Raw genomic sequence first — 21,019 nt, 5'->3', positions numbered from 1 at the left:
GTTCAAAAACTGCTGGAAAGTAAAACTCCAGGATTGTGAGAAGGTCCAGCTGACCCGAAGAATCCGGCTCCCAATCCAACCAATCCGTCGAGTCCCGGGGTGGGGTCTACCCCCCCGCCGACCCCCCCTCCCACTTAACATTGTTAAAAGTCTGCACCTCGGGTTGATATCGCTCAGCTCTGCTCCCAAGCGAGTCCGGCAGGAGTCATGACGCTCAACGTGGTGCTGGAGGGTCCGGCCCCCTGGGGGTTCCGACTGACCGGAGGGAAGGACTTCAACCAGCCCCTGACCATCTCACGGGTGAGCTGGTGTGCGTTTGTGTTACACGTCTGCTCAACTTTGTGTTGCACCTGTGAAGGGACTCACTGTAGCTACAAGTAGCATCTCACGGTTACACATGTTTCATTAATACACTCACATCGTTGTGATGAAAAAATACGGCAAAAGTGTCGGATTGTGTTACAATCTTTTGAGGTTGAGATTAAAGATTTTGCTGAGTGCTTGTTTGTGAACTGACTTGGATTTGAGCTGAGCCAAAAGGTGTTATTTCGATCGCTACACAACATTAGAGACACAAGATTGTGACACGTAGTTTTGGTCAAAACTCTCTGATTATTAAAATATACTTTTATATAAGTTACACATTTGTTATCCAAAGTACACATTTGTGAGTTGAGTTACACATTTGTTATCAAAAGTACACATTTGTGAGTTGAGTTACACATTTGTTATCCAAAGTACACATTTGTGAGTTGAGTTACACATTTGTTATCAAAAGTACACATTTGTGAGTTGAATTACACATTTGTTATCAAAAGTACACATTTGTGATTTGAGTTACACATTTGTTATCCAAAGTACACATATGTGAGTTGAGTTACAAATTTGTTATCAAAAGTACACATTTGTGAGTTGAGTTACACATTTGTTATCAAAAGTACACATTTGTGAGTTGAGTTACACATTTGTTATCAAAAGTACACATTTTTGAGTTGAGTTACACATTTGTTATCCAAAGTACACATATGTGAGTTGAGTTACAAATTTGTTATCAAAAGTACACATTTGTGAGTTGAGTTACACATTTGTTATCCAAAGTACACATATGTGAGTTGAGTTACACATTTGTGAGTTGAGTTACACATTTGTTATCCAAAGTACACATTTGTGAGTTGAGTTACACATTTGTTATCCAAAGTACACATTTGTGAGGTGAGTTACACGTTTGTTATCCAAAGTACACATTTGTGAGTTGAGTTACACGTCTGTTGTCCAAAGTACACATTTGTAAGTTCAGTTACACGTTTGTTATCCAAAATACACATTTGTAATTTACGGATTTGTCAAAGTAGTTACACATTTGTGAGTTGAGTTACACGTTTTTTATCCAAAGTACACATTTGTAAGTTGAGTTACACATCTATTGTCCAAAGTACACATTTGTGCGTTGAGTTACACATTTGTTATCCAAAGTACACATTTGTAAGTTACGGATTTGTCAAAGTAGTTACACATTTGTTATCCTTGACTTGGATTTGAGCTGAGCTAAAAGGTTATGTTGCTTGGCTACACAACATTAGAGACACAAAGATTTTAACACATAGTTTTGTTCAAAACTCTCTGATTATTAAAAGATATTTACAATTATAAACTCAGCTTTAAACAACAAGTCTTTTTTTTAAAGATCAATAAAGTCGTCATTTAAAGGTAAAACACATCGTTCTCTGAAGTCGTGTTGGAAACACAGAATGAATTCAAAATCCATGTCAATGGTCAGGATTAGTTGTCATGACTGGGACAGAGTCGCTATAAAAGGTTCCCACATTCCTGAGCGTAGTCTCTAGGAAGTGCTGTCGTCCAGCCTGATCCTTCACTCAGCATCTGTCCACGGCCGCTGCTAAATTTAGTGGAAGACCTCATGGATGCTGAAGAGGTTTTCGGTTCGCTCACTCCAATAACTTCCCAGCTGTCGACATGAGAGCTGCGAGGAGAGCTGCTGGAAAGCAGGTCGACACAGGAGCCGATCCGCCACAACAGAGGTCTCCCAGGGAATCTTTATCTGCAGGTCGACTTGTTGTTGTGGTCGCTGGACTCCCAGCAGTTGTCTCTGAATCACTGCCATGTTTGGTCAAGAACGAGGTCCTGTGGGCGAGCGTCAGTGTTTCCAGCTGCTCTAGTAAACAGTCGTCTTCCTCTGAGGCTCCTCACTGACACACACCAGCTCTGAGATCTTAGGGATACATGTTTGAACATGGTGGACAAACGTTTGTGTTTCTTTTGTGTTTGTTCCTGTGTTTGTTTCTGTGTTTGTTCCTGTGTTTGTTCCTGTGTTTGTTTCTGTGTTTGTTCTTGTGATTGTTCCTGTGTTTGTTTCTGTGTTTGTTCTTGTGATTGTTTCTGTGTTTGTTCCTGTGTTTGTTTCTGTGTTTGTTCTTGTGATTGTTTCTGTGTTTGTTCCTGTGTTTGTTTCTGTGTTTGTTCCTGTGTGTGTTCCCGTGTTTGTTCCTGTGTTTGTTCCTGTGTTTGTTCTTGTGTTTGTTCCTGTGTTTGTTTCTGTGTTTGTTCCTGTGTTTGTTTCTGTGTTTGTTCCTGTGTGTGTTCCCGTGTTTGTTTCTGTTTTTTTCCTGTGTTTGTTTCTGTGTTTGTTCCTGTGTTTGTTTCTGTGTTTGTTTCTGTGTTTGTTCCTGTGTTTGTTTCTGTGTTTGTTCCCGTGTTTGTTTCTGTTTTTTTCCTGTGTTTGTTCCTGTTTTTTCCTGTGTTTGTTTCTGTGTTTGTTCCTGTGTTTGTTCCTGTGTTTGTTTCTGTGTTTTTTTCTGTGTTTGTTTCTGTGTTTGTTCTTGTGATTGTTTCCGTGTTTGTTCCTGTGTTTGTTCCTGTGTGTGTTCCCGTGTTTGTTTCTGTTTTTTTCCTGTGTTTGTTCCTGTTTTTTCCTGTGTTTGTTTCTGTGTTTGTTCCTGTGTTTGTTTCTGTGTTTGTTCTTGTGATTGCTTCTGTGTTTGTTTCTGTGTTTGTTCCTGTGTTTGTTTCTGTGTTTGTTTCTGTGTTTGTTCCTGTGTTTGTTTCTGTGTTTGTTCTTGTGATTGCTTCTGTTTGTTTCTGTGTTTTTTCCTGTGCTTGTTTCTGTGTTTGTTCTTGTGATTGCTTCTGTTTGTTTCTGTGTTTGTTCCTGTGTTTGTTTCTGTGTTTGTTTCTGTGTTTGTTCTTGTGATTGTTTCTGTGTTTGTTCTTGTGATTGTTTCTGTGTTTGTTTGTTTCTGTGATTGTTCCTGTGTTTGTTACCGTGTTTGTTCCTATGTTTATTTCTGTATTTGTTCCTGTGTTTGTTTCTGTTTTTGTTTGTGTGTTTGTTCCTGTGTTTGTTTGTATGTTTGTTCCTGTGTTTGTTTCTGGGCTTGTTTCTGTGTTTGTGAGTCTAGTTACACATTTGTGAGTCTAGTTACACATTTGTGAGACTAGTTACACATTTGTGAGTTGAGTTACACATTTGTGAGTCTAGTTACACATTTGTGAGTCTAGTTACATGTTTGTGAGTCTAGGTACACATTTGTGAGTCTAGTTACACATTTGTGAGTTGAGTTACACATTTGTGAGACTAGTTACACATTTGTGAGTTGAGTTACACATTTGTGGGACTAGTTACACATTTGTGAGTCTAGTTACACATTTGTGAGTCTAGTTACATGTTTGTGAGTCTAGGTACACATTTGTGAGTCTAGTTACACATTTGTGAGTTGAGTTACACATTTGTGAGTCTAGTTACACATTTGTGGGACTAGTTACACGTTTGTGAGTCTAGTTACACATTTGTGAGTCTAGTTACACATTTGTGGGACTAGTTACACGTTTGTGAGTCTAGTTACACATTTGTGAGTCTAGTTACACATTTGTGAGTCTAGGTACACATTTGTGAGTCTAGTTACACATTTGTGAGTTGAGTTACACATTTGTGAGACTAGTTACACATTTGTGAGTTGAGTTACACATTTGTGGGACTAGTTACACGTTTGTGAGTCTAGTTACACATTTGTGAGTCTAGTTACACATTTGTGAGTCTAGTTACACATTTGTGAGACTAGTTACACATTTGTGAGTCTAGTTACACATTTGTGAGACTAGTTACACATTTGTGAGTTGAGTAACACATTTGTGAGACTAGTTACACATTTGTGAGTCTAGTTACACATTTGTGAGACTAGTTACACATTTGTGAGACTAGTTATACATTTGTGAGTCGAGTTACACATTTGTGAGTCTAGTTACATGTTTGTGAGACTAGTTACACATTTATGAGTCTAGTTATACATTTGTGAGTTGAGTTACACATTTGTGAGACTAGTTATACATTTGTGAATCTAGTTACACATTTGTGAGTCTAGTTATACATTTGTGAGTTGAGTTACACATTTGTGAGACTAGTTACACATTTGTGAATCTAGTTACACATTTGTGAGACTAGTTACACATTTGTGAATCTAGTTACACATTTGTGAGACTAGTTATACATTTGTGAGTCGAGTTACACATTTGTGAGTCTAGTTATACATTTGTGAGTTGAGTTACACATTTGTGAGTTGAGTTACACATTTGTGAGACTAGTTACACATTTGTGAATCTAGTTACACATTTGTGAGACTAGTTATACATTTGTGAGTCGAGTTACACATTTGTGAGTCTAGTTATACATTTGTGAGACTAGTTATACATTTGTGAGTCGAGTTACACATTTGTGAGTCTAGTTATACATTTGTGAGTCTAGTTATACATTTGTGAATCTAGTTACACATTTGTGAGTCTAGTTATACATTTGTGAGTCTAGTTATACATTTGTGAATCTAGTTACACATTTGTGAGTCTAGTTATACATTTGTGAGTCTAGTTATACATTTGTGAGTCTAGTACACATTTGTGAGTCTAGTTACACATTTGTGAGTCTAGTTATACATTTGTGAGTTGAGTTACACATTTGTGAGACTAGTTACACATTTGTGAGTCTAGTTACACATTCGTGAGTCTAGTTACACGTTTGTGAGTCTAGTTACACATTTGTGAGTCGAGTCACTTTGGAACAGGCAGACACAACCAACAGTAGCCGTGACAGTGGAATAAATTCCCATCATGACTGAATCCAGTCCAGCGGCCGGAGATCTGCGCTCCGTCTTTTGCGGGTTATTAATAGGCGTCGAGCAAAGCCGGCTCTGACTGAACAGTTGAGGTTTGTCTGGTAACACAAGAAGGTCAAGTCAAGGTCACGAGTGACTGTGGCCGCTCAGGTATTCCCTCCGATGGCTGATGGATACTTTGTGTAGCACTCGGACAGTTGTGCGTTCAATCTCGACACTGAGCCACAGATGAAAGAACCCCACAGGGGCCACACAGGGGCCACACAGGGGCCACACAGGGGCCACACAGGGGCCCCACAGGTCATGGTTCTTCCTCACGTCCTTCTATGTCGTCCCGTCTCCTCCAGATCACTCCCGGCAGCAAAGCCTCCGTCGCTAACCTGTGCGCCGGAGACGTGATCGTGTCCATCGAGGGGGTTCATGCCAACAACATGCTTCACTGCGACGCCCAGAACAAGATCAAGGATGCGACGCACCGACTGTGTCTGACTGTTGAAAGGTGATCCATTCAACCACCTGATCAATCATGTGACAATCAATCAATCACGGGCCTCAAACCTGTAGCCTGTGTGTGATTTATATATATTTTTTTTCAATGTCAGGCAAAATCATTACATCAAATTTGAATATCTTCGATTATAAAGTTAAAATCGATCAGATTTGGTTCTAGAAAAACATAGAATAACATGTAAATTGCAAAAATTGACAGTGAAACTACACAAAAATCATCAAAACATGAGTTCAACAAAATTTAAATCAAAGCTGGATCAAATGCATTCTTGAGCAACACTTAAGTAATAAAGTAAATAAAATACAGTAAATAAATAGACACATTTATGTTTAAAGTGAGTTTATTCTTTATTTTATTTTATTTTATTTTATTTTATTTTATTTTATTTTATTTTATTTTATTTTATTTTATTTTATTTTATTTTATTTTATTTTATTTTATTTTTTCGATTAATTTTTACTTTACTTTACTTTACTTTACTTTACTTTACTTTACTTTACTTTACTTTACTTTACTTTACTTTACTTTACTTTACTTTACTTTACTTTGTATTCTACTTTAATTTCTATTATATGATACTTTACTTTACATTCTACTTTACATTCTACTTTACATTACATTACATTAAAGTACATTACTTTATTTTACCTTTCTTTATATTATATCCTACTTTACTTGACTTTACGTTACTTTATATTCTATTTTACTTTACTTTACTTTACTCTAATATACTTTATATTCTACTTTACTTTACTTTATTTTATGTTATTTTATTCTAAACCGTTATCACCACAAATAATCCTGTGTTGTTCTGATTCTGATTTTAAAAAACAATGTTTGAAAAGTTATTCATTTTACACTGTAATATAAATATAAATCAATAATATAAACGTTTTAAAGATGTGGCAAAAGTGTTGAATTCAACAAACAATATAAATATTAATTTAAACCATGTAAGTAGATGAGTAGAATGTTAACAAGATGGAGAAATTGAGTTAAAGATCAAACCAAAATAGTTTTATTCCTGATCATAAGGATGTCGACGACTGACCAGTGGAGCGTTCAAGGTCAACATGCTCGTGAAAATACAAATACACTGAATTTCTATGAATGTAATCTGTTTAAATGACCTTCTACGTAATGGAGATTCAATTGTAAACTCTTGGAATTTTGTGTTACATTTAAATGCAACTTAACATATATGTAGGTATTTCAACTAATACATGGATTCAATAATTCATAAAATAAAATAAATAAACAGACCTAAACTCTCTCTCACTTACTGTGCTGGAGTTTTAACGTCCTTACATGGACGACTTCACAAATGTTCCTCCAGTATCTCATCACATCAGGGCTTCCTCTGTCCCTGCTATCGTTTACAAACTCCCTTGAGTAGCGCTGCGAAGACAGAGCGCTGCCAGCAGGAATAACTACTTCCTAAATAGAAATACTTTAGTGGGATAATGGCCGAGATACTTTAAAGACCGTCGTGTATCCAATGATCTCGCCCTGTTTTTTTTTGGTTTCTACCGACCCTAAGATGATGGACGGACAGAAAAAGGAAATCATGGAATGTTTTCATTAGCATTTAGTTTACCTTAGCATGTAGCTCAAATAGGCATCGCATAGCTAACGTTAACCCTAGTGTACTTAAGCACTTTGCTTACATTAGCATGTCACTTACATTAGCATGTAGTTTACTTTAGCGTTTAGCTCATGATAGGCATGTAGCTAACATTAACACACAGCTAACATTAGCCCTAATGTACTTAAGAACTTTGCTCAGCATGTCAATTACATTAGCACTTAGTGTCCATTAGCACATAGTTTACCTTAGCATGTAGCACACATATGCGTGTTGCTAACATTATCCAATAGCTAACATTAGCACTTATACTTCAGCACTTTGCTTACATTAGCATGTCAATTACATTTGCAATTAGTTTTCATTAGCACGTAGTTTACCTTAGCATGTGGCTCACATGGGCCTGTAGCTAACATTAACACACAGCTAACATTAGCCCTAGTGTACTTAAGCACTTTGCTTACATTAGCATGTCACTTACAGTAGCATGTAGTTTACTTTAGCATGTAGCTCACATATGCGTGTAGCTAACATTATCACATAGCTAACATTAGCCCTAGTGTACTAAAGCACTGTGTTTACGTTAGCATGATAATTACATTAGCTCTTAGTTTTCATTAGCACGTTGTTTATCTTCTAATGTAGCTCACATATGCGTGTTGCTAACATTATCCAATAGCTAACATTAGCACTTATACTTCAGCACTTTGCTTACGTTAGCATGTCAATTACATTTGCAATTAGTTTTCATTAGCACGTAGTTTACCTTAGCATGTGGCTCACATGGGCCTGTAGCTAACATTAACACACAGCTAACATTAGCCCTAGTGTACTTAAGCACTTTGCTTACATTAGCATGTCACTTACAGTAGCATGTAGTTTACTTTAGCATGTAGCTCACATATGCGTGTAGCTAACATTATCACATAGCTAACATTAGCCCTAGTGTACTAAAGCACTGTGTTCACGTTAGCATGATAATTACATTAGCTCTTAGTTTTCATTAGCACGTTGTTTATCTTCTAATGTAGCTCACATATGCGTGTTGCTAACATTATCCAATAGCTAACATTAGCACTTATACTTCAGCACTTTGCTTACGTTAGCATGTCAATTACATTTGCAATTAGTTTTCATTAGCACGTAGTTTACCTTAGCATGTGGCTCACATGGGCCTGTAGCTAACATTAACACACAGCTAACATTAGCCCTAGTGTACTTAAGCACTTTGCTTACATTAGCATGTCACTTACAGTAGCATGTAGTTTACTTTAGCATGTAGCTCACATATGCGTGTAGCTAACATTATCACATAGCTAACATTAGCCCTAGTGTACTAAAGCACTGTGTTCACGTTAGCATGATAATTACATTAGCTCTTAGTTTTCATTAGCACGTTGTTTATCTTAGCATGTAGCTCACATATGCGTGTTGCTAACATTATCACACAGCTAACATTAGCACTTATACTTCAGCACTTTGCTCACGTTAGCATGTCAATTACATTTGCAATTAATTTTCATTAGCACGTAGTTTACCTTAGCATGTGGCTCACATGAGCCTGTAGCTAACATTAACACACAGCTAACATTAGCCCTAGTGTACTTAAGCACTTTGCTTACATTAGCATGTCACTTACAGTAGCATGTAGTTTACTTTAGCATGTAGCTCACATATGCGTGTAGCTAACATTATCACATAGCTAACATTATCCCTAGTGTACTAAAGCACTGTGTTCACGTTAGCATGATAATTACATTAGCTCTTCGTTTTCATTAGCACGTTGTTTATCTTCTAATGTAGCTCACATATGCGTGTTGCTAACATTATCCAATAGCTAACATTAGCACTTATACTTCAGCACTTTGCTTACGTTAGCATGTCAATTACATTTGCAATTAGTTTTCATTAGCACGTAGTTTACCTTAGCATGTGGCTCACATAGGACTGTAGCTAACATTAACACACAGCTAACATTAGCCCTAGTGTACTTAAGCACTTTGCTTACATTAGCATGTCACTTACAGTAGCATGTAGTTTACTTTAGCATGTAGCTCACATATGCGTGTAGCTAACATTATCACATAGCTAACATTAGCCCTAGTGTACTAAAGCACTGTGCCTACGTTAGCATGATAATTACATTAGCTCTTAGTTTTCATTAGCACGTTGTTTATCTTAGCATGTAGCTCACATATGCGTGTTGCTAACATTATCACACAGCTAACAATAATATAATTCAAGTGTTGAATTATTATGTTGAATGTTGTCTGTTATGTCAGTAGCATGGTGCTACTTCTTATCAACAATCGTACCTTCATTTATGAACTAGAAACATATTTAACAAGCATTTACTCTTCCCTAGAAACGAGTCCAGACTGTGGTCTCCTCGTGTCGTGGACCAGGGTCAAGCTCACCCTTATAAAATCAACTTGGAAGCCAAACAACAGGTAGTCGTGGCTGAAGAACTCGGAGGTCGAGCCTCGTTCCATCTCTCTCTCCGCCTTGTCTTCTCCTCAGGAGTTCAAACCCATAGGTGTCGCTCACAACCGCAAAGCTCAGCCGTTCGTGGCGGCGGCGAACATCGACGACACCCACCAGGTAGTCAGCGCCGCCTACAACACTCCCATCGGCCTCTACTCCTCAGGGAACATCCAGGACGCCATGCAGGGGCAGATCCGAGGACTGGTACCCCAGAAACCGCAGAGGTATTACAGCTGCATTCCATTTATTTCATTATGTCTTTCACTTTTTTTTCCTCTTACTAGAGCAGTAGTGGGCAATTAAATGTACTCATTTTACGTGTTAAGTAAATTATTTATATATATATATATATATATATATATATATATATATATATATATTTATTTGTATTATTTTTGTCTTGTATTTGACTTGTATATGTATTATACCCATTTAAAAGAAACAGAAATACTATGATGTCATAATGTAAGTAAGTAAGTAATTTATATTTATATAGCGCTTTTCCAGACCAGGGTCACAAAGCGCTTAAACAATCAAAACAATATTCAATAAAGTATATACTTTAAAGGTCAAGATAATACTGATAACACAACAGGAGTTCCAGAAAATCCTGAACAAATAAAAACGTCTTAAAATGTTTCTTAAAGGAGTCAGTAGATCATCAAACACAGATGTTTCTTGAAGGAGTCAGTAGATCATCAAACACAGATGTTTCTTGAAGGAGTCAGTAGATCATCAAACACAGATGTTTCTTGAAGGAGTCAGTAGATCATCAAACACGGATGTTTCTTGAAGGAGTCAGTAGATCATCAAACACAGATGTTTCTTGAAGGAGTCAGTAGATCATCAAACACAGATGTTTCTTGAAGGAGTCAGTAGATCATCAAACACAGATGTTTCTTGAAGGAGTCAGTAGATCATTAAACACAGATGTTTCTTGAAGGAGTCAGTAGATCATCAAACACACATGTTTCTTGAAGGAGTCAGTAGATCATCAAACACAGATGTTTCTTGAAGGAGTCAGTAGATCATCAAACACACATGTTTCTTGAAGGAGTCAGTAGATCATCAAACACAGATGTTTCTTGAAGGAGTCAGTAGATCATCAAACAGATGTTTCTTGAAGGAGTCAGTAGATCATCAAACACACATGTTTCTTGAAGGAGTCAGTAGATCATCAAACACAGATGTTTCTTGAAGGAGTCAGTAGATCATCAAACAGATGTTTCTTGAAGGAGTCAGTAGATCATCAAACACAGATGTTTCTTGAAGGAGTCAGTAGATCATCAAACACAGATGTTTCTTGAAGGAGTCAGTAGATCATCAAACACAGAGATGGTTCCAAAGCTTAGGAGCAACAGTCTGGAAGGATTTCTCTCCTCTGGTCCTGAAGTTCAAGAACCATCAGTAGATTCTGATCCACAGACCTCAGAGCCCGAGCTGGGGTGTAAGTCTGGATCAGATCACTGATGGAAGGTCTGACCATGAATAGATCTGAAAGTAAGAAACAGAATTTTAAAATGATCCTGAAAGAAACTGGCAGCCAGTGAAGAGTTTGAAGGAGAAATGTGAGTTCTTCTACTAGAGCGGCTCAGAATTCTCGCTGCAGACTTTTGTATGAACTGCAGGAGAGACAGCTTTTTTAAATTGTATTATTTAATTATTAAAATTATAATATTATTATATTATTATATAATATAAAATAGATTTAATAATAATATTAAATGTCTTCCAGTCCCAGGACCCTGGTGAACATCGAGGAGTCAGACGTGTACCGGATGCTGCAGGAGGATGCGGAGCAGGACCACCTGGAGCCCAGGCAGTCCGGGTCCTTCAAAGCCCTGCAGGACTTCGTGGACGGTGACGGTAAATACTTTGTATTATGATCGTAATAACAACTGTCATTATTATTTGCTCGTCCCCTTTTTTTTCTGTCTTTCTTTTAACATTTAGGAAATAAAATGACAGAATCATAAAAAGACACATTAATGTCAACACAAATAAAAACATCGAGCATAATAATAATAATAATAATAATAACAAATGTAGCTGCCCGTATATAAATAAAATGGCGATTAATACAAACTTAATAAAAGGTAGCACTCGAAATATAGACTAGGGTCTCCAAACAAACCTGAAACATTTCTTCCGGTGGTCTTCGATTGTCTGTAAATTGGAATCCTTCAGCTCACTTCCGGTCAACTTGAAGAGCCTGCACATGTGTCATACGCTAGCAACCCCTTCTGGCCGTGCATGGAACTACAACCCTCCACTAGGGCGGCCGTTTCCACGTCAACCAAAAAGAAGAAAAGTATAAATTAACACGTAAGATGTGGTTATTTCCGGATACAATTGTGTGCATGAGCACATGACATAGTGGTTATTATTCATAGTTTTATTAAAACACAATTTGATATATGATGTATCATGAAATATGTTCTAAAGAAGTTTTTTTTTTTAAATACCAAGAAGAAAAGGAATTAAAGGTAAACCTATCTTTGTTTCCCAAAGCTATACATTCATAGTTTTTAAAAAGTGCAATTTGAGTTTAAATTAAAAAAAAAACTTTACCTTAGCAATTATATTGCATAGCTCACATTTAGCTAATATTATCACAAAGCTAACATTAGCACTTATACTTAAGCACTTTGCTTACATTAGCATGTCAATAACATTAGCCGTTAGTTTTCATTAGAATGTATTTTACCTCAACATGTAGCTCACATAGGCATGTAGCTAACATTAGCGCTTAGTTTTCATTAGCATGTAGTTTACCTCAGCATGTAGCTCACATGTAGCTAACATTATCACAAAGCTACATTAGCACTTATACTTAAGCACTTTGCCTACATTAGCATGTCAATTACATTAGCACTTAGTTTTCATTAGAATGTAGTTTACCTCAGCATGTAGCTCAAATAGGCCCATAGCTAACATTATCACATAGTTAATGTTAGCCCTAGTGTACATAAGCACTTTGCTCACATTAGCATGTCACTTACATTTACATGTAGTTTACCTTAGCATTTAGCTCATTATCACACAGCTAACACAGCTAACATTAGCCCAAGTGTACTTAAGCACTTTGCTTAGCATGTCAATTACATTGGCATTTAGTTTTCATTAGCATGTAGTTTACCTCAGCATGTAGCTCACATTGGCACATAGCTAACATTATCACACAGCTAACATTAGCCCTAGTGTACTTAAGCACTTTGCCTACGTTAGCATGTCAATAAAATTTGCAATTCGTTTTCATTAGCACGTAGTTTACCTTAGCATGTAGCTCACATAGGCATGTAGCTAACAGTATCACACAGCTAACATTAGCCCTAGTGTACTTAAGCAATTTGCTTACGTTAGCATGTCAATTACATTAGCACTTAGTTTTCATTAGCACATAGTTTACCTTAGCATGTAGCTCACATATGCGTGTTGCTAACATTATCATGCAGCTAACATTAGCCCTACTTAAATACTTTGCTGACATTAACAGGTCAATTACATTTTTTAATTAATTTTCATTACAAAGCAAACATTAGCACTTATACTTTGCTTGCATTAGCATGTCAAGCTTCATGAAGCACTGTCATTATTTTGACTCATATAATCTATTATATACTATAGTTTTGTTATAATATAATTCAAGCGTTGAATAATATTATAGAAATAATATGGTAAATGAGAAAACATTTACAGTGAAGAGTGTTTGTGGGATCATTGTGACTGAAAATGGATCTAAAATGTGTTTACCGGACAGAAAACAGATAATGGGGACATCTGTTGTTCATGTGTTCACTCCCTGCTGTGCTCAGGTACTCGACCTATTGTAACCAGGTCAGTCAAAGCCCCCTCAACGAAGCCCGCCGCCCCCACTGGAAACCTGCAGAAGCTGCCCGTCTGTGATAAGTGCTCAAATGGAATCGTGTGAGTAGAACTAGAACACTGTCCGACTGACACACATGTTTCTATATAAGCCGTGTAACAGATTTCTTTAGCAGAAGCGATCTCTTCGAAAACACCAACATTTGTGCTCGCCGTGGAAAACAGTCGACCTTCTGCGATAACGTGAAACTCTAGAAACAATTTTCACAGATATTTTTTTATCTGTTAATCCGTTTCTCAGTTGGTTAACTAACTTAGAAATTGATTGAATAAAAGAAACGAGGACAATACCATCTGGATCCACACATCTTTTGAAGGATTCTGTTAGGTTAGGTTAGGTAGAACTTTATTGATCCCTCAGGAGGTCTTGTTGTTGTTGGTGGTTTTTTTTTCAAATTATCTACAGCAAATACAGCAATTTTTTATAAAAAATAATCAAAATAAAATAAGAACAAAGAGAAAGAACAAGATGATACAATCTAAGTCTAAAGATAAAGAACATAGATCAAAGAAAAATAACAAAGACAAAGGATACAAAGACTAACATAGAACAGAACATCCAGATACTTTCACTCCACTCCTGCCCCCGAACTCAGAATTGTACAATCAAATAGCCCGAGGAATGAATGAGTCCCTGAGTCTATTAGTGTTGCACCTGGGAAGGAGCATTCGTGCACTCATTGTGATGAATTCTGGATTCATCACTCTCAGTGCGAGCTCAACTCTCTCCCTATTTACTGAATCTGTAAGGCGAGCAAGTTTTTTAAAAACCATTGTGACCTACTTTAAGCTTGTTTCACTAACAACACTATTATAATTTCAAATGTAAATATTTAATAATGTATATAAAATGATCATCAATTGTCAGGCAATAGTTCTAGGTTTAAAACAAGAATCACCAAACTAAAATGAGATGATAACTTTTAGTGCTTTTAAATATATATACTGTGTACATAAATATATAATGGCGCCACCTACTGACCTCTAAACAACATGACACTGTTTCATGAAGCTTCACCAGCACATCATTATCTCTACCTTCTGTTAAATCCAACGTGGTTACTTTTCCTTGATTTTCTGGAACTCCTGTTGTGTTATCAGTTCTATCTTGACCTTTAAAGTATATACTTTATTAAATATTGTTTTGATTGTTTAAGCGCTTTGTGACCCTGGTCTGCAAAAGCGCTATACAAATAAAAATTACTTACTTTATTAAGTTCTCCCCCGTCTGAAATCTGGGCGAACAAGAGGTTACGAGAGCGAAGAATCAATTACGACGTAACAATGGCTTCGCTCCTCCTCCAGCCAGCTGTAATCACGTCTCGCTTTGTTTACACAACGAGTCCCTTGGAAGCGGAGACTTCCGGGAGTGATGACGCGCGGTGACCAACCTTGATGTTTGACTGATCAAAGCAGAGTGGGTGGTAAACAAGATTTAACCTCCAGAAAAAACGTTTTCCGATACAATAGAGTCAATTTAAAACACATACAATAGCTCGTACAATACATGAAAAAAACTGTCATTCAACAAACCCTGATAACTCCTGCTTCGATCAATATGTTCTGGTGAGTTTTGTTTACAAACCAAGGTTGATAAACCGCTGCACAAAAGCTCCAGTTTCAACAACAAATGTTTCTTTCGCCCGCCATAGAACGTGTGTTTTCTTCGGGGATCCTAACCTTGCTCTTCCTTCCCCTATGGATGCTGTCGTTCTCCCCCGAAAACATGGAACATTTGTCTTTGCTTTGTGTCTGCAGCGGAACCGTGGTCAAAGCCCGGGACAAGTTCCTGCATCCCGGCTGCTTCGTGTGCTCGGACTGTGACGTCAACCTCAAACAAAAGGGATACTTCTTCGTGGAGGGCCAGCTGTACTGCGAGGCCCACGCTCGCGCCAGAACGAGACCCCCGGAGGGTCACGACCTCGTCACCACCTTCCGCTCGGTTTAGATGACTCCGGCGTGATTCAGATCAGACGCCGTTACGTGGGAAAGACTTGACCCAAATAATACGTACGAGCTGCCCACGTTCGTCAGCGGCGGCGGCGGCGGCGGCGGCGTGATCCGCCGCCTATTGTTTCCAATCAAGATTAAAATAGCACAACAACAAGTTTACTCGCTTCCTCCGCGTCCCTGCTAGCATGCAACCAGTTAGCATTTTAGCTCATTTTTCCAACTTCACTCCAAATGCATTAGAATAATTTACCCCAGAAAAGTAAAATAATTATTAGCTTGTTAGCATTTGCACTGTAAATGCTAACAAGCTAATCTAAAAAAATACAAAAAGAAAAGACTTAACTATTGTCAATTAAATAACAAATATTCTTTCTGATACTGCTAAAGACAAGATACCAACGAGCAGCGGCGTGATCGGTCGCCCATTGTTTCCAATCAAGATGATGTTAAAATAGCACAACAACCATTTTACTCGCTTCCTCTGCGTCCCTGCTAGCATACAACCAGTTAGCATTTTAGCTCATCCATGCCTGCTCATTTTGTTTGCCCTTTTTTCTCTTTATTACATCCAGTTACATTTTTTCCAATTTCACTCCAAATGCACTAGAATAATTTACCCCAAAAAAGTAAAAGAGAGAATTATTAGCTTGTTAGAATTTACACTGTAAAAGCTAACAAGCTAATCTAAAAAGTAAAAGAAAAGACATAACTATTGTAAATTAAATAACAAATATTCTTTCTGATACTACTAAAGACAAGATACCAACGAGCACAGGCGTGATCCGTCGCCTATTCTTTTCAATCAAGATGATGTTAAAATAACACAACAACAATTTTACTCACTTCCTCTGCGTCCCTGCTAGCATACAACCAGTTAGCATTTTAGCTCATTTTGTTTACCTTTTTTTCTCTTTATTACATACAGTTACATTTTTCCAACTTCACTCCAAATGCATTAGAATAATTTACCCCAGAAAATTAAAATAATTATTAGCTTGTTAGCATTTGCACTGTAAATGCTAACAAGCTAATCTAAAAAAAATACAAAAAGAAAAGACTTAACTATTGTCAATTAAATAACAAATATTCTTTCTGATACTGCTAAAGACAAGATACCAACGAGCAGCGGCGTGATCGGTCGCCCATTGTTTCCAATCAAGATGATGTTAAAATAGCACAACAACCATTTTACTCGCTTCCTCTGCGTCCCTGCTAGCATACAACCAGTTAGCATTTTAGCTCATCCATGCCTGCTCATTTTGTTTGCCCTTTTTTCTCTTTATTACATCCAGTTACATTTTTCCAATTTCACTCCAAATGCACTAGAATAATTTACCCCCAAAAAGTAAAAGAGAGAATTATTAGTTTGTTAGAATTTACACTGTAAAAGCTAACAAGCTAATCTAAAAAGTAAAAGAAAAGACATAACTATTGTAAATTAAATAACACATATTCTTTCTGATACTGCTAAAGACAAGATACCAACGAGCAGAGGCGTGATCCGTCGCCTATTCTTTTCAATCAAGATGATGTTAAAATAACACAACAACAATTTTACTCGCTTCCTCTGCGTCCCTGCTAGCATACAACCAGTTAGCATTTTAGCTCATTTTGTTTACCTTTTTTTCTCTTTATTACATCCAGTTACATTTTTCCAACTTCACTCCAAATGCATTAGAATAATTTACCCCAGAAAAGTAAAATAATTATTAGCTTGTTAGCATTTGCACTGTAAATGCTAACAAGCTAATCTAAAAAAAATACAAAAAGAAAAGACTTAACTATTGTCAATTAAATAACAAATATTCTTTCTGATACTGCTAAAGACAAGATACCAACGAGCAGCGGCGTGATCGGTCGCCCATTGTTTCCAATCAAGATGATGTTAAAATAGCACAACAACCATTTTACTCGCTTCCTCTGCGTCCCTGCTAGCATACAACCAGTTAGCATTTTAGCTCATCCATGCCTGCTCATTTTGTTTGCCCTTTTTTCTCTTTATTACATCCAGTTACATTTTTCCAATTTCACTCCAAATGCACTAGAATAATTTACCCCAAAAAAGTAAAAGAGAGAATTATTAGCTTGTTAGAATTTACACTGTAAAAGCTAACAAGCTAATCTAAAAAGTAAACGGCAAAAAGAAAAAGAAAAGACATAAATATTGTAAATTAAATAACAAATATTCTTTCTGATACTACTAAAGACAAGATACAAACGAGCAGAGGCGTGATCCGTCGCCTATTCTTTTCAATCAAGATGATGTTAAAATAACACAACAACAATTTTACTCGCTTCCTCTGCGTCCCTGCTAGCTTGCAACCAGTTAGCATTTTAGCTCATTTTGTTTACCTTTTTTTCTCTTTATTACATCCAGTTACATTTTTCCAACTTCACTCCAAATGCATTGGAATAATTTACCCCAGAAAAGTAAAATAATTATTAGCTTGTTAGCATTTGCACTGTAAATGCTAACAAGCTAATCTAAAAAAAATACAAAAAGAAAAGACTTAACTATTGTCAATTAAATAACAAATATTCTTTCTGATACTGCTAAAGACAAGATACAAACGAGCACAGGCGTGATCGGTCGCCCATTGTTTCCAATCAAGATGATGTTAAAATAGCACAAGAACCATTTTACTCGCTTCCTCTGCGTCCCTGCTAGCATACAACCAGTTAGCATTTTAGCTCATTTTGTTTACCTTTTTTTCTCTTTATTACATCCAGTTACATTTTTCCAACTTCACTCCAAATGCATTAGAATAATTTACCCCAGAAAAGTAAAATAATTATTAGCTTGTTAGCATTTGCACTGTAAATGCTAACAAGCTAATCTAAAAAAATACAAAAAGAAAAGACTTAACTATTGTCAATTAAATAACAAATATTCTTTCTGATACTGCTAAAGACAAGATACCAACGAGCAGCGGCGTGATCGGTCGCCCATTGTTTCCAATCAAGATGATGTTAAAATAGCACAACAACCATTTTACTCGCTTCCTCTGCGTCCCTGCTAGCATACAACCAGTTAGCATTTTAGCTCATCCATGCCTGCTCATTTTGTTTGCCCTATTTTCTCTTTATTACATCCAGTTACATTTTTCCAATTTCACTCCAAATGCACTAGAATAATTTACCCCCAAAAAGTAAAAGAGAGAATTATTAGCTTGTTAGAATTTACACTGTAAAAGCTAACAAGCTAATCTAAAAAGTAAACGGCAAAAAGAAAAAGAAAAGACATAAATATTGTAAATTAAATAACAAATATTCTTTCTGATACTACTAAAGACAAGATACAAACGAGCAGCGGCGTGATCCGTCGCCTATTCTTTTCAATCAAGATGATGTTAAAATAACACAACAACAATTTTACTCACTTCCTCTGCGTCCCTGCTAGCTTGCAACCAGTTAGCATTTTAGCTCATTTTGTTTACTTTTTTTCTCTTTATTACATCCAGTTACATTTTTCCAAATTCACTCCAAATGCATTAGAATAATTTACCCCAGAAAAGTAAAATAATTATTAGCTTGTTAGCATTTACACTGTAAATGCATGCTAACAAGATAATCTAAAAAAAAAAAGACAAAAAGAAAAGACTTAACTATTGTAAATTAAATAACAAATATTCTTTCTGATACTGCTAAAGACAAGATGCAAACGAGCATTCAAGATTTCTAGTACATTTTTAGTAAATCCTGAATATTTGAGGTTGTACTCGAATGTAGCAACAATGCTAATCGTGATGTCGACGTAGTCGTTATGCTATGATGTTGTATGAATATTGCTAGACGATACAAAAAAGAAAATCTAACGCTACAGTCCACGCTTGAACGTCTCGCTCGATTGGCACCGTGGCATTTCCTGCTGACATTCATGTTCCTCGCACAACAAATAAAGTCAATCTTGTCCTCGTCTGACTGTGTTTCGTCACTTTCCAAAGTTTACAGGATCAACGTGTTCATTCAGAATCATTATGATCAATAAAGTTTTACCTTACCTTACCTTACCTATTATGTAGTAGAGAAATGGAAGTAACTAAACAGGAAATAGCTGATGTTGTGCGTTTTTTTTGTTAAAACAAATATGATATATATGATAAGATGAATTATAGCATAAAAATATGTATATTTAATTCAAGAGATGATATCTTGACATAGTTATATTAATAATAAACACTTAAAGTGAAAAATGCACTCATTTTCTTCTCTCCCTCATGTCGACTAAGTATTGGGATTATTTTCCGAGTAATCTGTTCCTTTTTAGAGATATAGATAAAATGTTTGTTCATTTTAATGTAGCGACTGGAGCTCAGTTGTCTTCATTTTCGTCCAAAAAAAAGAAAAACATCCGCCTCAAACAACCTTTAAATGACTTTTTTTTTACTGAACAATTTCTTCAAGCTTCAATTCAAGATGGAGGTTGTTTTTAAGTTCTGACATCAACATCTTGTCAAGGTATTCTGTGTGTTTTGGTTTTTCTTTAAGTCGCGTGATACACACTTTAGTCACTACTTGATTGATAACCATAGCTTTGAAAAAAAGGTAAATCCAAAGTAATCCTTATCTTAAAAAAGATTACTTTGATTTTCTGGAGATGATGATATGTTGTTTACCCAAACTCTGACGGGTAAAAACTTTATAAAGTACTAAGTTAATGGACTTTAACATTTGAAACATGCGAGGGAGTCAGGAGAGTTTGACATCAGTTGCCCTCTAATGAATTCTATTCTTGTTTGAAACCGTATTAATTCATTGTTAATACAAACAAATGGGAAGCTAAAAAAGTGGAGCACTGCGACCGTAGTCTGCAGAAGAAAATCAAATTACCCTGCGAGCCATTGTGTACTTAAAATGGTTAGCTGCCCCCCCACCCTCTTCCCGGCCCGCGCCTCTTGACACCGACAGCTGCTCAATAACATCGGACGGTTTAAGAAACTCTTATTGATTTGCAGCAGGATCCACCATCTAAAAATGGAGATGGCGAGCTAAGTATCTCTGAGGCAAGACATGTCACGCACACAAAGAACATCGGTCCCAGTCAACAGGAAAAGGGGTCTTTGGGGCAAATGCTGCAATCACTGTAAGAGCAGATATTGACAATTAAGTTCCCGGAGACACGGAAGACACATCAAGGCAGCAGGGAAGGAGGAAAACTGGGCCAAAAGGATTTATTTTTTTATTCAAGTTGTTCTCTTTTAGCTGTGAATCTGGTGGAAGGTGATGAGCAGAAATAGTGAAAAGCTTTATGTGATATTTGAAGATGTACAGGGTCTGGTTCCCATTGGGAAGAATCAGAGATGATTATCTCAGAGGGACGTCTGGAGAAGTTTGGAGACAAAGTTAAAGAGGCTGATGTTCTGGACTCAGTGTAAGTAAGACAGTAAGTAAGTAAAGGTTATTTCTAGACCAGGGTCACAAACCCCTGAACAATCAATAACAATACACAGTTAGAATATATACTTTGAAAGATCAAGACAC

At 36.7% G+C, this 21,019-nt stretch overlaps 1 protein-coding gene across 2 annotated transcripts; it reads left to right on the top strand.

The window, feature by feature from the left end:
• The first annotated feature begins 143 nt into the window (after positions 1-143).
• Positions 144-19,456, top strand: LOC148089927 (PDZ and LIM domain protein 3-like). Of its 2 annotated transcripts, XR_015713519.1 has the most exons (8): positions 144-300; positions 5,468-5,619; positions 9,582-9,666; positions 9,737-9,924; positions 11,436-11,566; positions 13,516-13,627; positions 15,344-15,633; positions 16,314-19,456. XR_015713519.1 is itself a non-coding variant. In XM_087810521.1 (7 exons), the coding sequence occupies exons 1-7, from the start codon at positions 208-210 to the stop codon at positions 15,531-15,533; spliced, it is 951 nt and encodes a 316-aa protein (XP_087666647.1). In that variant the 5' UTR covers positions 144-207; the 3' UTR covers positions 15,534-19,456. The 2 variants fall into 2 exon arrangements, 1 of the variants encoding a protein (XP_087666647.1); XM_087810521.1 differs by having other exon boundaries at positions 15,344-19,456.
• Positions 19,457-21,019: the final 1,563 nt, after the last annotated feature.

Source organism: Callionymus lyra, chromosome 1 (assembly GCF_982586985.1).
Source record: "Callionymus lyra chromosome 1, fCalLyr1.hap1.1, whole genome shotgun sequence".
Taxonomy (NCBI): domain Eukaryota; kingdom Metazoa; phylum Chordata; class Actinopteri; order Syngnathiformes; family Callionymidae; genus Callionymus; species Callionymus lyra.
Note: the sequence above shows the minus strand (reverse complement) of the source record. Positions and strands in the feature narration are given on the sequence as shown.